This window comes from Triturus cristatus, chromosome 9, assembly GCF_964204655.1.
Source record: "Triturus cristatus chromosome 9, aTriCri1.1, whole genome shotgun sequence".
Taxonomy (NCBI): Eukaryota; Metazoa; Chordata; class Amphibia; order Caudata; family Salamandridae; genus Triturus; species Triturus cristatus.
In genome coordinates this window covers 1131931735-1131948644 of record NC_140592.1, presented here as the reverse complement: position 1 = coordinate 1131948644, position 16910 = coordinate 1131931735, and the positions used below count along the sequence as shown (strand labels likewise).

At 43.8% G+C, this 16910-nt stretch overlaps 1 protein-coding gene across 2 annotated transcripts in view; it reads left to right on the top strand.

The window, feature by feature from the left end:
- FANCM (FA complementation group M) overlaps window positions 1-16910 on the top strand; it is a 797274-nt gene that overhangs the window by 307976 nt on the left and 472388 nt on the right. For both annotated transcript variants that reach the window (XM_085627037.1, XM_085627038.1), the window contains one exon: window positions 15678-15809. In XM_085627037.1, the coding sequence (XP_085483163.1) occupies window positions 15678-15809 (132 nt within the window). The remainder of the gene's footprint in view (window positions 1-15677; window positions 15810-16910) is intronic.

Here is a 16910-nt window from a genome sequence, read left to right as displayed (position 1 = left end):
TTCTAACAGGTGTACCTCCCTTAAATGAAGGATCAACTGAAACATGGATCTCACTTAGAAACAAGGTCACGGATTGGCTTACCAAATATAAATATTTTCACCCAAATCATATTAACCAGATCTTGATGGTTAGGAGAGTAGGTTGGATCGGCCACTCCCACAAAAGCACCACAGGAGACTGTATTGTAGTGAATTTTAAATCACCGAGACTAGTGCGATCTCTACTCATGGCCAAAAGGGAAAAAACAAATCCAAAAACAGTAATTAACTTGGTATCGCTTGACTATTTCTACCCCACAGAAACAAATCCTAATAACAGATGGAATGGCTGCACCATTTCTCAAAATAGGTTCGAACAGCTTACAACATTAGAGGAGGTGGACTGACAACTAACACCGTCAGATAATGTTACCCTCAACAACGTAACTCGGACAGACAGTGGAGTAAAAAATTCGCACGATCTAAATCATAGCCAAGTAAAAAAAAAACACGATTTAAATCACAGTCAAGAAAAAAGCAAGGTACATCTCACTCCCTATCACACTTTCCGTACAGTCCAACCCCAGCATCTTCCTATCCCAAACCCCAACGGTGCGCATGAAACCACAGCTCCCATTATAGATAGACCATATAAATCTGGAAGTATTCCTCCTCTCAAGGACTCTTCCGTAACCAGACAAACCGCTCAATCTGTCTCTAACAGTACAAATAGTAATTCCCTGATGGACTCGTACTTAAAAATACTCTTTTGGAACGTCTCGGGCCTCCGTTCAAAAGTTAACAACGACGGGTGGTTATCATTCATAAAAGAAAACGACCTAGTTTGTTTACAGGAGACATGGGCAACCACCCCCATTTACTTAAACGGCTTCAAAACATTCTTTAGTCCAGCACTGGCAACAACATCAGGCAGAGCAAAGGGCGCCTTAGTGTGTTATGTCTCAAATTTAATCCCAACCCTAGAGGCTCAAGCCCTGAAAAATGAGACACAATACCAGATAACAGGAATAACTATCACAAAATCGCCACCTATCTTGATAGTTAATATATATAACAATCTTACAGATACCAAGTTTATGGAGGCCTTAAAAGAAATACGCCATTTTTTATTAGATCAAAATAACATCAACTCAGGGAAAGAGCCAATAATTATATGGGGAGGCGATTTTAATCTGACACTGTGCAAGCACACCCAAAACGACAGATGTGGTCACGTAGACCATCAAAACAATAACATCACACACTTCCCACACTCTCAAAAAGGGTCATTAATTAATGAGACCATGACCCTTCTGCAATTAGCCTTTGCCAACGAATTACTCGAGCCTGCTGTCGCCTTCGCTCCAACGTTCAACGGTAGAGGTCTGTCATCTTGCATAGATTTTATTTTAGCGGGAAATAGCCCCACAGAAGTGGTCACATCGTTTATCACTCATGACTGCGCTTTCAGCGATCACTTCCCATTATCCATCACTATCCGAATCACTGCCCCACAAAAAAAAGCCACAAACGTTATATCACGAAGATAACTTATCGATGCCCAGACCAAATGGCTACGCTCTAAAATGGTCTCACATTGATCCCATTGCCACCTTAGAGACCATACTTAGAGGGGCATATCCAGCTTTCTTAGTGTGTCTAACTGAAAACTCATCTCCTTATGAGATCGTAGTAAACTATAATACAATAACATCTGAAATTAAGAAAGCTTTGACAGGGACTTCCAAAGGGGCGAAAATCCCAAAGAAAAAACCTAAGTTTGGGTGGTTTAACTCAGCATGTACAGCAGCACATAAAACCCTTAAAAAAGCCTTAAAAAAATCCCCAAGAGATCTATCAGAGGTCTCACAAGCAAGGAAATCATATAAAAAGACTTTAACTTGCCGGAAGAAAGAACTAAAAGAGGCACACTGGGTCACCCTACATGACAGATGTAAAAATAACGATCCCGCCGCTTTCTGGGAGATTGTCAACTCCTCTTTCCTTTCAGGCCCAAAAGAACATGGCCTAATTGAAACAACCATCACGGAACACGAATGGATTACACATTTCTCAGAAATATTCTCTATTCCAGTAGGGACAAGCCGACAGAAATATATTCACCCAATCAATTCGACTAACCCACTAGACCTAGATCTCAATCTTCTTGAGGTCAAGTCAGCTCTAAATTCAAGTAGATCTGGAAAGGCCCCGGGCCCCGATGGGGTTCCTATGGACCTCTATAAATCGAACATTGACCTCTGGGCCCCTATATTATTCAAGGTTCTAGATGCAATATGCAAGGTGGGACTACCCGACTCTTGGTCCGATTCTATCTTAGTCCCTATCTTTAAAAAGGGCAACAGAAATAACCCAACGTGCTACCGACCCATATCCCTACTGTATTCCCTAGGCAAAGTAATAGGAAGAATCCTCCTGGAACGTTTACAAGGCTGGGCGGAGACAAACAACATAATATCCGACCTCCAGTATGGTTTCAGGGAGGGAAAAGGCACTATCGAACAGGTCTTAAACCTTACATTGCTGAGAGGAAAGTATGTCCAAGCAAAGGTTGGCAGCCTTTGCAAGGCATACGTAGACCTCTCCGCAGCCTTTGACTGTGTGGCACACAACAAACTGTGGAGCATACTGATCGATATGGGAGCAGACACCAAATTGGTCAATTACATCAGGGAAATCTATTCTAACGCAACCGCAAAGGTAAGATACGGTTCAGGGGGGCAGTTAACATCATCATTTGGGGTAGAGCGGGGAGTCAGGCAAGGTTGTGTCCTCGCCCCCTTCCTTTTCACCTTATACACCAACGGCTTAGAAGTAGCTATGCTGAAGGGTTGCCAGGACCTACCCCAAATCCAAGCACGCTCAATCCCCGCTCTCCTTTATGCGAACGACGCAATTATAGTCGCCTGTACCCCTCTTACTACAACGTTCTTTAGACAGATATAAAAAGTTTATGAATCAACTGGATTTAAATATCAATGTAAAAAAGACATTCATAATGACATCAGGGAAACAAATATGTAAAGGAAAAGGTATCTACCTAAATAAAACCATAGTAGAAAATACATCCACTTACCCATACTTGGGAGTCATAGTAGATCATAAAGGCACCTGGAAAAGGGCAATCGAGATGAAAAAGCTCCAATTTCAAAACACAACTATGGCACTGGTCGCTTTCGCGCGGAGACTTGGAAAGAGACCACCAAAGGAATTGCTCGATATCTATCACTCAAGATGTCTTAGTACGGCTATTTATGGGGCAGGGATTTGGAGAAACGCACAAGTGGACTCGATTCAAATAGCAGAGAACAATTTTCTGAAATTTTTACTGGCCGTCCCACCGTCTACCCCTACATACAACATTCACAGTGAACTGGGTCTTCCATACATTACAGACGTGATTAGGACACAGCCAATCCTTCTCTGGCACCGCATCTGGACCACAATAGAGCTAAAATTTACACAGGCACTCATTACTGACTGTATGAATCTAGATCATGGGCTTAAAATTACTTGGCTATTATACGTAAAGAAATTCCTTTCTGATCTGGGACACGAGCACTTCTATTTTAACCCACAGGAATTAAATTCTATCCCCAGAAAGAAACTACGAAACGAGTGCTTAACCCATCTGGCTGACCTACGCTTGGCTCTAGAAATAAACAAAACCTCTGTACAGCACTCTTTATCTATCCAAACAACTGACAAGATTGAGCCATATTTGACCCTGAATTCAAGTAGCTATGACAAATTTTTACTAACAAGATTCCGATTCAATATTTTCCACCATTTAATCACATTTCCGGCGATAAACGATTGGTCAAATCAACTGGCTCTCTGCCCGTGCGATGATTCCTCAGTTCAGTCTACTCTGCACGTAATCATGTTTTGTAAATTTTATGTTGAACCAAGAAAGTTGTACCTGATCCCTCTGCTGAAACTGATGGGTCTAAAACAATGCCGACCTGCCCTTATGGCCCTCCAAATGTTAGATGCAGAACTGTTGGCGAGAAATATGATCAAGTTTTTGAAATTCTGTGTACACCACAGAGTAAATCTTTAGATTATACACCGCCTTTTGGAAAGTATTTTTAAATACACCATAAAACGAAATATATTTTTTAAACGACTCTAAGGCGGATACTACTAAAAAATGTACCCTACGATGAATTGGGAATACCCCCCAACGCATCCTAATTCTGCTGCTGGGGGGCCTTTCTTCTTCGCCTTTTAGTGATGGAAACTATCAAAAAAAAATTAATTTCATGAAAAGTAAACCGACAAATAATTGAATATCTATGTACTTAAGATTGCTATTTTTGCACAGATTTTATATTCTGCCAGCAATAATGTCTTTTAGGAAAAATTCCAGTATTGTAAATGTACAGTATTAATGCTCAATGTAAAATGTATATTCTTTTATGGTTCGTGAATATCTTACCGAATAAAGCTTTTTCTGATCTGAATGGAGGAACATTACAGGCTATTGAATCATTCTAAGTGATGTTTTTACGCAGGATCCATCTTGAACTGAAATACTGCGTTCTCAATTGTCACCATCAAGTAAACTAGACGCATGAAGTAACTTGACTTAAATCACACAATTTAGTCGTGCCGGTGAGCCGGTATTTGAACCCAGGTTTCTTGGTGACTCACAGTGAAATTAAGCAACTGACTAGATTACTTTCTTTTTCTCAATCCCCTTTAGCACAAGATGACAGTGTTTTTGTACAATTCTTTCAGATGAATAGTGCACTATATTAAGTAAATATAGATCACAGGTTAATTTGACGCAATGTCTAAAAGTAAAAAAAAGGTACATAGTGAAGGTAAGGGACAACATATGCTAACGTCACTGACTTTGTTAGTGGTTGAAGGGCATGACAAAGTATGGATACTGTAATATTGAGTGCAATGGGGATGTTGTAAATGAGCATGGAAGTGGAATCAAAGGCATAGCTAAAAAAAAACAAAAAACATTACTGTGACTATTTTTTGATCTTTCACCATCAGGTAATCGCATATAAAATAATGCACACCTTGAATGAAAAGTAAATGCCAGTTTTAAAAAATCAGTGGGAAATACACTTTTGTATTATGAAACCTTGGTTGGTCAATGTGATCACTGCAGATGTATGTGTGCGTGCAGCAGAAGCCCATTGAACTGAATTCTATTTGGTTCAGCAGGGAATAGTGCCTTGTGTATGTTTAGTGCTAGGAGGTCCCTGCCCATCAAATAAAGCACGTGTATATGCAAGTAAATATTTTAAATTTGCATTACACAGTGTAAGTTAGGCTGCCACAAAATGTGCACGTAAATGTAGCTTAAAATCAAAAAAGTGTTTTCAATATGTACATTTTAATAGTATGGTGATTGCACCTAGTGCAAACAGTTTAACAACTGTCCATTATAAGCACAAACTGCACAACTCGGCTTGGAACACCCCCTCCAATAACTCTAAAAAAGAATACATCTTTGTGTTCTGAAGGCTTAAAGTCAAGGGGGAGGGAGCACACTGCCTCTCATCCTAGCACAGTTCACCCCATTGCATTCTGGTAAATGCAGTATGCTTACTTCAAAGTTGCTGTAGTTTTTCACAAAAGTTTTTGCAGGTAGTGCTGTCATCTCTAGACATGTGTCACTAGGTTTAGCCCCACATCAGTAGAGCCAGAAGTAGTAGAGAGCAGAGAAAAGTTATCTGGGGCTGCTGAAATGCTGCCTAAGTCTTCATAGGTCACAGTACCACTCAAGCACACAGGTGCATCCAAGGGGAGCTCATTGGCTCAAGGGAGCATTTTAAACATGGGGGGGCACACTGCCTCTCATCCCAGCACGGTTCACCATATTGCATTCTGGTAAATGCAGTATGCTTACTTAAAGGTTGCTGTAGTTTTCACCAAAGTTGGTGCAGGTAGTGCTGTTATCTCTAGACACGTGTTTCTGGGTTTATCCCTTCATCAGTAACTAGCAGTCTGTGAGAATAGGCCTGAGCTGCAATAGGAGCACTGGGGCAGCAAAGGAGGGGCAGCCCTTGGCTCCCAGGCACCGGAGAGCCTGGTCAAAATTCTGAGAGCAGGCTGGGAGGTCAAAAGAGTCCGAAAGTGACCACTAGATGAAGGTTGTCGATGCATTGGTTGACTAGACCTCATCGGTGAAAGCACTGGGTGTGTAGGACAGGGCTGAGCAAGGCGAATCTCCATGGGCCTCCAAACCTCTTGAATGGTTAGAGCTTCAAAGTGAGCTTGGTACAGCTCCGTGATGATCCTGACCCTTAAACAGCAAGTGGAATAAATCACAACTTTCCTGGTGACTGCTTAGTGCTGACTGTAAGTGGGTGCCTTAGAGGTTCGAGTGGAAGAGGAGACACAAACAGCACATCTGAGGAACATTCACATGGGACCTAGTCTGACTTTGCTGAAAGGGCCCTGTAGGACTGAACCCGTAGTGCTCTGCATAGTGCCTCAACATCCAGCCCTGAACAGGCAGGAGGTAGTTGGACATGGTGGGTTCAGTGCCAGAAATAACTGCAGATATTAGGGGAATTGGGGCACATTATTCTGGGGTAGTCAGACCTTATTTGGCATAGGAGCCAATTGCTAGTAGGCAGTGTGGAAAATTATGCTGAGACTCAGCCCTGGTCAGACAAGTATATTCAAGTTCCATTATAGCCTACCAGTATGAGTTTTGCAGATCAGGTAATTGATTGGGAACCAGTGTAACTCAGTCTATCAAGGACTAGAGCTCCCCTCGTTGGGGGGGCCCTCTGGGCTTTCATCTGGGAATGTCTATATGGGGATTCCTGGAGTATTCATTTGGGGGTTCTTGTGGAGCTTGCAATCTTATTCCTACAGCTCGAGTGGGCAGATTGAATGGGAAAGGGCCCATTGTGATTGTTTAGTACTTGGAATGAGATGTGTGTCGGCAACTTGTGTAGATGGATTATCAAGAACTTAAAGGGTATGTGGTCCTATGGGAGCACCGTGGAAGGTATCACTGGTCAGACTTTATAAACTATGAACGTAGGGAGTACAGAGGAAGTCATGTGTTAAAAATATGGTATCCAGGTTGAGCAAAGCAAAAAAGAGATCCCTGGAAGAAACTGAAAAAAGACACAGGGTGGGGAGGGGGGCTTTCTGCATCAGTGTACTGTCCCTGGAAAAAGAGAATGTTGTTACATGGGCAAAGTTTGTAGACTTGCAGAATTTCTCAAGAAGAAAATATTGTTTGAAAATGGTAGTGTTTCATAGGGTTAAAAGATGAAACTATTGCGGCTTGTCTACAAGTGCTCTTTCAGTCACCTCTTCAGCATGAGGAATTTGAAGCCGATGACACAGAACACACACACATAGTAGTGCCAGTTTGACATCAGCAAAACTTTCCACACGACCTCTGTTCTACGAGGTGTACATCATTTCCAGTTGAAATAGAAGATAGTTAGCAGTAAGTCAAAGAGAAGAAAATGTGTTGCGACCCGAAGATCTTGCGGATTCTTTTTTAAAACCTTGATCTTTATTCAGTTTTATACAGAAACAAACACAATGCAATTTAAATAAGACTAGAAAATAGCTGTAAAGCAATGATTACACCTTTAACATACCTGACACCATCAAAAAGTGCAGCAAGAAGGTTGCCAAAAAATATCATCCTGATTCCAACAAAGGCAGCTACATCTTCCATCTATACTCCTATAACATATGCCTATGGAAGCACTCTGGAATATGGTCTCATGCTATCCCCTCACTAGCAACCACTCCACTACAGAAAGAGATGCATGAAGTATCGGACACAGACACACCTGTGGGACTTGGGGCCCCTTAAAGAAGGAATACAAAAAGATGAAGAGGGTTAAGAGAAGAAGGTGAGTAATGCCCCGAAGAATCTATCAATACTGAAAGGTAGGGACCTGGAAATCTAAAGGATTGAGGGTGCTCCAGGGGTCTCACACATACTTGTTGCGGCAGTAGGTTACCTTTCAGTGATTGGGACAGGTAAGAGGAAATTCCTTGTTTCTCAAAGAAGTGCAAGTCTCTTTTTATGTGGTGACTGCCCACTATATAACACTCAGGAGTGTGTGGAGGTGAAGCAAGAGCCACTCCTAGATGAGATGTGAGAGTACCATCTCACCTAAAGAGTAGGGTCCAGGAGGGTCACTACTAGCTCAAACTGGGTACCCAACTCTGGCGGTCCCCCCATTGCAAATAATGTCTGCTGCCTCTCTATCTCTCGAAGCGGTTTTCTCCAGACCTATTGTCAGGTCATACCACTGCATGCACACTAACCTGCTCGGTTGTCCAGCGGGAATGAGGGAAAGATGCCAGGTCCCCGATTCCTATAGGTGCTACCACGCCAAGCTTAAAATAAATACCACTACTCGGGATGTAAGCTCTCTGGGGGAAAAAACAGGGAAAGGGGAACAAACACAATAGCGCTGTCGACTGCAACGGCAGCCACGTCCAGATCCCCTCTGGAAGAAGCATATCGCCAAGGTGTGGGAGAGAAGTTTCAGCTTCGTGCGGGAAGGCCTGTATATATAAAGGAGACACGTTAAATACAACCTATGCGCTTGTCCCCTTCCTTTGCGTGCACACCCTAGAATGTGCATATAAAGACAACTCCTTGTTCCTTCACAGGAGCTGTCGTAACATATGTCTAGGAAATGCAGGATTCCCCACACCGCTCTCGTCTTCCTGAACAGGAAGAGAGGAACTGTAGGGCAGGCAGAAATGCAGCTCGTAACAAGCTGCCAGCGAACACTGAGCAGATGGGGCGGAGTCGTGTGGAAATCCAGGAAGCTGCAAGCTGCACCCCAACTCCACAGAATGTACAGGGCGATGTTGTCGCCACGGGGGGGTACACCCCAGGAAGCGAGCAGTTGGAAAGCGCTCTGGTTGGGTGCAGACAAGAGCATCGGTAATACCGGTCAGCAGCACAGGGAGCAGGTACGTCCTCACCGGCAAAACAAATCCAGAACTCTGATTGGCAAGCACCGAGGTAGCGTGCAGGAGGAGTTTATATCCTCCCACTCCTCTTCCGGGTGATACAGCATGCACGCTATAATTGCCACAAAGGTTTCTGGAGCATGTAGTTCAGCATACACATTTGTTTGCCAGTCAAAGAGCAGTAACGCAGAGGGTAGCTGGCTAACTTGGGTGGCCCTCGCACATGCCTAACCTGGCCTTGGGACACCACCATGACACCTGTCAATAGTAAGACACCAGGCTGTCCACCAGAGATTCACATATGTCTCAGCAACCTCCATTTGGTACAAAACAAATCCTGTGCCCTCCTTAATGAACCTTAGCCCCGCTGGGAAATTGATTGTGGCATGATTTCCTCTTCCCTATATATCTCTTGAGTTTTCTGCCTCCTGTTGTTATTTACATTGCTCAGATGTGGGAACAACAATATACAATGATTCAGATAGTGAACAGGCTTTTTAAAAATCTGTCACCCTCAAAATTGGTTCTTCAGTGTGCCAGTGTCCAAAATCACTAACACTACTCCTGCTTCTGTACACTCCTTGTCTGCAAACTGGTAGCTCCGCTCACCAAAATCCTCCCTTCTGGCACTTCAGGTCTCGCCTTCTGCTGAAAATTGCCTCCAGAAGCCATTCCTGGACACATCCACACATCTTTTGAGGGATCAATGAATCAATCAGGGTATATGTTAAGCGTGCTACTCACCTGTGAGGGTCTCAAGGCGCGGGGGGTCAGCAGTTCTGTTTAGCCTGGTCTTGAGTGCCTTCTTGAAGGTGTTCAGGGAGGTGGCTTGTCTGATGTTGATCGGGAGCTCGTTCCAGGTCTTAGCTGCGATGTGAGAGAAGGCGCTTCCCCCTGATTGGACTCTGTGGATGCGGCGTGTTTCGGCGAGATTGGCGTATCGGAGGTTCCTTTTGGGTACGTGGAAGTTGTTTCTGTCGTTGAGGTATTGGGGGCCAGTGTTGTGTAGGCATTGGTAGGCATAGGTGAGTATTTTGAAAGGGATTCTCTTCTCGACGGGGAGCCAGTGGAGGTTCCGTAGGTGTTGGCTGATGTGCTCGTGGCGAGGGATACCGAGGACGAGCCTGGCGGCGATGTTTTGTATTGTCTGGAGCTTGTGGAGTAGAGACTTGTTCATGCCGGCGTAGAGGGAGTTTCCATAGTCCAGTTTGCTTGTAATGGGTGCGTGGGTAACTGTCTTACTTGACTCGGTGGGGATCCATTTGAAGGTCTTAGGGAGGATGCAGAGGGTGTTGAAGCAGCTTGAAGCGACTGCATTGACCTGTCGGTTCATGGAGAGGGAGGAGTCGAGAATGATGCCGAGATTCCTGGCGTGGTCTGTGGAGGCTGGGGGGCTGCCGAGGGCGGTGGGACACCAGCTGTTGTTCCATGCAGACGGGGTGGTCCCGAGGACTAGGACTTCTGTCTTCTCTGAGTTTCAGGCAGCTGTTCCTCATTCAGGCTGCGACTTTCTGCATTTCTTCCTGGAAGTTGAGTCTGGTGGTGGTGGGGTCCTCTGTGAGGGAGAGGATGAGCTGGGTGTCGTCGGCGTAGGATTCTATGCTGAGGCCATGCTGATGGACGATGCTGGCGAGGGGGGGCCCATGTAGATGTTGAAGAGGGTGGGGCTGAGCGATGATCCCTGGGGCACTCTGCAGTTGATTTCCGTGGCTTTGGAGAGAAAGGGTGGCATCCTGATCCTTTTACTTCTGCTGGTTAGGAACGATTGGATCCAGTCGAGGGCCGTTCCTTGTATGCCAGCGCCATGAAGTCTGGCGGCGAGTGTGCGGTGGGAGACGGTGTAGAAAGCTGCCGATATGTCGAGTAGGATCAGGGCTGCAGTGTGGCCGCGGTCGAGGAGGGTGCGGATGTCATCTGTGACGGCACGTAGGGCGGTTTCGGTGCTGTGGTTGCTACGGAATCCGGATTGGGAACCTTAATTGTAGGTGCTCTCCATTAGTTTTTATTTAGCGTTTCACATGGTCCTCGAGATGAAAATCTAAAGGATTGAGGGTGCTCCACTGGTGTCACCCATCCTCATTGCGGCAGTAGGTTACTTTTCAGTGATTGGGACAGGTAAGTGGAAATTGTAAGTCTCTTTTTATGTGGTGACTGCCCACTATAGAACATACAGGAGTGTGTGGAATTGAAGCAAGAGCCGCCACTCCTAGATGTGAGAGCACCACCTCACCTAAAGGGTAGGGCCCAGGAGGGTCACAACTAGCTCAAACTGGGTACTGAACTTGTAAAATGTAGTTGTGTGGACTGTTCAATCCCTATTTCTCTTTTAAATGCTATTCCCTTTTGGTAGTGTTAGACCAGACAGCCTTAGGGTGGGCTTCCCCGAACATTTTGCATGCCTTCCTCCATTTTTCTTACCTCGCTTTTGTTGGTTTTAGGACTCTGAACACTTTGCCACTGCTGACCAGTGTTAAAGTACCTGTGTTCTCTCCTTTAAACATGGTAACATTGTCTTCACCCCAATTGGCATATTTAGTTTACTTATACGTCCCTAGATAAGTTCACTACATGTGCCCTGGGCCTGTACATTAAATGCTACTAGTGGGTCTGCAGCACTTGTTGTGCCACCCACCTAAATAGCCCTCTAACCATGGCTCAGGACTGCCAATGCAGAACCTGTGTGTGCATTTTTACACTGCCACTTTGAACTGGCAAGATAAAACTATTGCCTGGACTAAACCTTCCATTTTTATACATGTGTCACTCCTAAGGTAGGCCCTGTATGACCCACAGGGCAGGGTGCAATGTACTTTTAAGGTTACTTTTCTTGGTAGTGGAAAAACTCCTAATTTAGTTTTTCACTACTACAAGGCCTCTCTCTCCCATAGGGTAATGGTGGGATTGCCTTGTTACATATTTTAAGTGTAATTCCCAGTCGTGCAGGGATAGACTTCAAGTTTGGTGTCACTGGACTCACAATTTAAAATCGCAACTTTTGGTGAAGTTGGATTTTAAGTTTGAATAGGCTTTGTCCTGTCCACACACAAAAGGCTGCATACCCCTTATATTGAGTCTGGAGCCATGGCAGGAAGGGAGTACCCCTGTGCACTTCAAAGCTTTCTCTAAAGTCTCCCCCACTTCAAAGACACAACTGGGTATAAGTACCGGACCTCAGACACTATGACTTCAGTACACTTCTGGACCTGTAAAGACTCTGCCAGGAAGAACTGCTGTGCTGTTGAAAGGACTGCTACTCTGCTGGATTGCTGCTTTGCTGGACTCTTGCCTTGCAGAGCTGCCTTACTGACTGCTGTTCTCCGACCTAGGCAAGAAGGACTGGTCCTGCATCACTTGAACCCAGAGTGACTCCAAGGGTTTGCTGGCTTGCCTCCAGTTTAAAGACTCCAACTCATCCTGAACTAGCATCTGGACTTTGCTTGATGCAAGTCTTGCCCTGCCAAGTGGTGCCAACCCAGTCATCGGCCTTTAGAAGTGGGTATAAAGTGCTGCTTCAACCAGAACCCACACACCGTCCACTAGAACCCATGCATCCTCAACCAGAACCCACGCAACATCATTGGAACAGTGGATTTTTGCCTTTGCATAAGTCGGAATCACGCCATCCTCGTTGCATGGAGTCAACCTGGTACATCGCCTTTGGAACCAGTGCATCGCCCTCAAAATCGACGCATCGCTTACTGTGGGAGCAGCAGCCACACATCACATTTGGAACCAATGCATCACACTCTGACCCAACACATTGACAGAGTTGCGCCAAGAAATTTGACACATCTTTTCAGCTGCATTTCCGTCGACGACAACGCATTCTTGATCAAGGTACTTTGGTTCAGCGAGACAAAGTGGGTCCCTGTATCTGGCCCGCTCTCCATCATGGTCAATCTGAACTTTTGACTTTGTCCTGGTCCAGTGTGACCAGATTTCCCATTTAAGAGCTTATTGCTTCTAAGAGTTATTTTACCTTTATTCTTTAAAAACTCATATCTAGACTTCTACTTGTTGGATTGTTGTCATTTTGGTTTTGTTTTATTTATAAACTTATACTCTATTTCTCTAACCTGGTGTGGAGTCTTTGTGGTGTTTTCACTGTTTCTGTTTGAATTGTTGCATACATACTTTAAACATTGCTTCTTAAGTTAAGCCAGACTGCTCTGTGCCAAGGTACCAGCGGGTGAGAACAGGTGTGTTGTGACATACCCTGACTAGGATTGTCGTTCCTGCCTGGACAGGATTCTAGTTTATCCTGTAACTTGGATATTACTTCCATAAACAGTTTCTCCACTTGGACAAGTCCTGTACTTCAGGGGTCCTATTCATGGGCCGTTAAACTGTTTTAGGACCCCCTTAGTTGAAAAAACTGTTTGGCCAGCCGAGTATTTTATACCATTCCAGAGACTGTCCCTCTTTTAGTGGTTTCATATTTCAAATCCAGAAACGCGTCGGAGTTCAGAAGGACGCCTTTATTTCAGAACTCGCACAGCCACAAACTGCTTCATGCACCTGAAGCATTTTTTTTTTTCAGCACTTCACTGAGGTGAAACTACATAGGTGAAAGTCATTCTGTTTAATGACTGCATTTCTAAGAGCCAAAAATGCCACATAGATGGGGGTCACTCTTTTGATTGATATTCCAGTGGCATGGAAAAACAATAGTAAAATCCTAGTTAGAAGCCAAGAAGTTCCTGGGCCAGGTGTACAAGAGCAAATGTGAAGGGGAAGAGCAGTCTGTAGGGGACCCTTACTCGCTTAGGTAGGGATCATAATGTTGCAACAGAAGAACTGAGCTAGGCAGATGTAGAGACCAGCAGGAAAGAACAACCTGCAGTGATAAAACACCTCCAGATGGCCTGCAAAATTTGAGAGGGGTCAAGTGATTACACCACAAAGCTGTCGTTAGAAGCCAGTGAGTGAGATTAACGGGTCTTGGGTGGGAAAGCATTCTATTGGTGTCATGTCCTTAGTGAAATTTGCAAGAGAAAGAGTCTAACAAGCTGTACCCTGTAGAGGTGTGTACTAGAGCCTTGAGGAGGCAAGAGGAATGGGGTTTCTCTCCATACATTTTGTGGTTTCTGATTGGCCCCAAAAGGCTTTGTGAAGATGGTTGTATTGAAAGGGGGAATATATGTACTCATCTATATTACTTCATTGTTTTGTGATGTTTGTGGGGTGGTTTGAGAGGGAACTAGAAGCCATGCTCTTGCCTGGGTCATTTGCAAATGAGGCCCACAGGGTTTAGTTGTAGGGGTGGGGAGTGCTGACTTAGATGGGAGGTTCAGGTCTTAACCTCCTGGCAATTCTTAGTTGTCTCATCCATGGAGGAGGAGTGGCATGAATGATGATTTGTGCATAACCTAGGAGGTGGGGTCCTACGTACACCTGTAGATTAGTTATTCAGCCCCTCAAAGGCAATAACAAGGCCAAAGAAAGATAAGGGGGTGGTTATTCTCTTCACAGGACTTAATTCCCCAGTAATTGCAAAGTCGAGACTTCAGAGCAGGCACAGACAGAATATTGTCTCTGCATATGCGGGGAAACGATGGGTATGCCAGCAGTCTTGGACCTGAAGGGACGCTCAAGGAAAAGAGGATATCCTCCCTAGAACAGGCATTTGAAGATATTAAAAAAGTGTGTGTCCACAACAGAGAAGTATTTGAGTACCATAGAGTTTAGGATGACAAATGTGGAGGGCTGTATCAAACATTTAGAGGATGCTCCCAGATCTAGCAGGGTTCCAAGATTGTTCATTCTCGTCTTTAGTCAACCTTGCAAATATCGTGGAAATGTTGGAGAATGAGGCTACCAAACTGTAAGCCTGGGTATGCTTACCTTCACTCAGGAGGACAATGAAAGAACAGAGCTTAAGCACCTTTAGGTCATCCTAGTGCTAGGTATCTAAACACCTGCTTTCAGTTGTTAGAGTTCAACAGTTTGCTATTTGAATCTTGAGTGAAAAGATATCCGATATAGGAGTGGTGCTGATTGAGCTGGAAGACAAAAGACTTTGAGAGATGGTCACTGTGTGGATCCAAGAATTGCATCTTTCCAGATCTGAGTTTGACTACCCTGAGATACAGATTATCAAAAAGGAGCTTTTGACCCTTTGAGTTGATTCCTTGTTATGATTTCCATTGAGAGTGAGACCTGCATGGAGGTACAAGGATGTTTTTAACATACGGTGAAACTTCCAGATCCTTTCTTAACTCCATCAAAGAGCGTTGTGATGATTCAGAGTAGAGTGGTGGAATGTAGATTGTAAAAACATGTTCTTTGTGGGTTCCGGTTTGGTACTATATCCAGATCAAGAGTACATGATACAGCGATTAGCTTTTTATATTTCCAGAACGGTCATTCAGAGACTACAGAGTTCACATTTTTAGTTCTGATAATGGTCTTTCATGTTTTCTCTGTTCTCCAACATTCAAACTTAAACTGAGGGATTTCTCTGTAGTTAACTTACCTATACATTTTTCTGAGAGGGCAATATTCATAATGGTTTTTAGCAGAGATATTTGCTTTAGTTATGAGGCCGTAATGCTTTTTCTCAATTTCAAGAGATAGCAGTTTGGTCAGAATCCTACAGTTTGGTCAAGTACAGAAGCTGGAATTAGAATCACGGTTAATGCTGAAAAATATGCAAAACGAATATTTCTGTTTTTTTATCCACAAAACGAAGTCCATTGTTCATTCTCTGCTTAATAATGTTTCTTTTTACTCTGAAGGTGCAGCACGAGCTAGGGGTGAACTTAGCCGAAATCATGATTTCATGAATCTTTATCAGCAGTTGGAATCCATGTTTGCAGGATCAAGGGTGTCTGAAGCAAATGGGAGTCTTCTTTTCAACACTAGCCTTGGTCAGTGGTATTCTTTGATTCAATGGTCTATCCATTTTCCTATTTTCTTACTCCTATTTTGTCTGATAGTATGAGTGTGCTTGTTAAACAGTGTATGCAACATTGTGTTGATAGATGAACTCTTGGTACTTTATCCCAACATAAACCTTTGATTATTATAAAGTAGATAACTCAATTTCAGGAAACTTTTATTGATGTTGGATCTGACAGAGCAAAGCTTAATGCTCTGTAGTGTGTTAGTGGAAGATTAGGCACACGTATGAGCATCTTGAACACCAGTGGCACGCGTCTCATTATTGTGTACTAAGGACATTCCTGGAAAACCATTGTAAGACATTAGGTTATTATTTGAGGGGAGTAAGTACCCACCTCAATTAATAATCACAATCCTTGTCAGGGTGTACTGTTTATTAAATGAACCTGAGCTCAATCCCTTTGAGCTATGGCACAGAGCATAAAGGCTTAATTTACAATACCACAAGTGCCTTTGCTTCTGCTGGATCCGCAGACCTTTGGAAGGTGGTGCGTTCGTCGGCGAAGCGCACCAACCAAAATGTCACCACAATTTCTAGAGTAACGCACTCTCAGGACACACAGAGATAATCCAAATACTCAGTTTAATGAGCTTCACGTAATGTGTTTCAGCTGTCCCGCAGCATTGTTAACACATAAAGTCACCGCAGTGCGAGTGCTCAAATTAAGAGTTTCAAATATAAACATAAACTAAGGACTGCTTTCGTACAACAAGTATCCTACAATCTTAGACAGTACAAATCAATATAAAAAATCACTCTGTACCTTGTGTTAAGTCTAACAATTAATCATAACATTGACATATAAGGAGGAACATATCATACGAAAGGTACAGATAAATGGTGCATGATCTGCTCAAATTATGTACATTGTGTTCAGTTGCGAAACATAACAAAATTCCTTTCTCTTCACGCAAATACATATCAGAAAGCATTCATAGTGTAAGCTCAGGGGAAGCTTAATATGAATGTCCAAGATCCTAATTACTTGCAGCACGCCCTGTGAGTCCCCATTCATGTTATGGATATAACCAAAGTATACCCCGAATAGTGCTCATTAATAATGTTC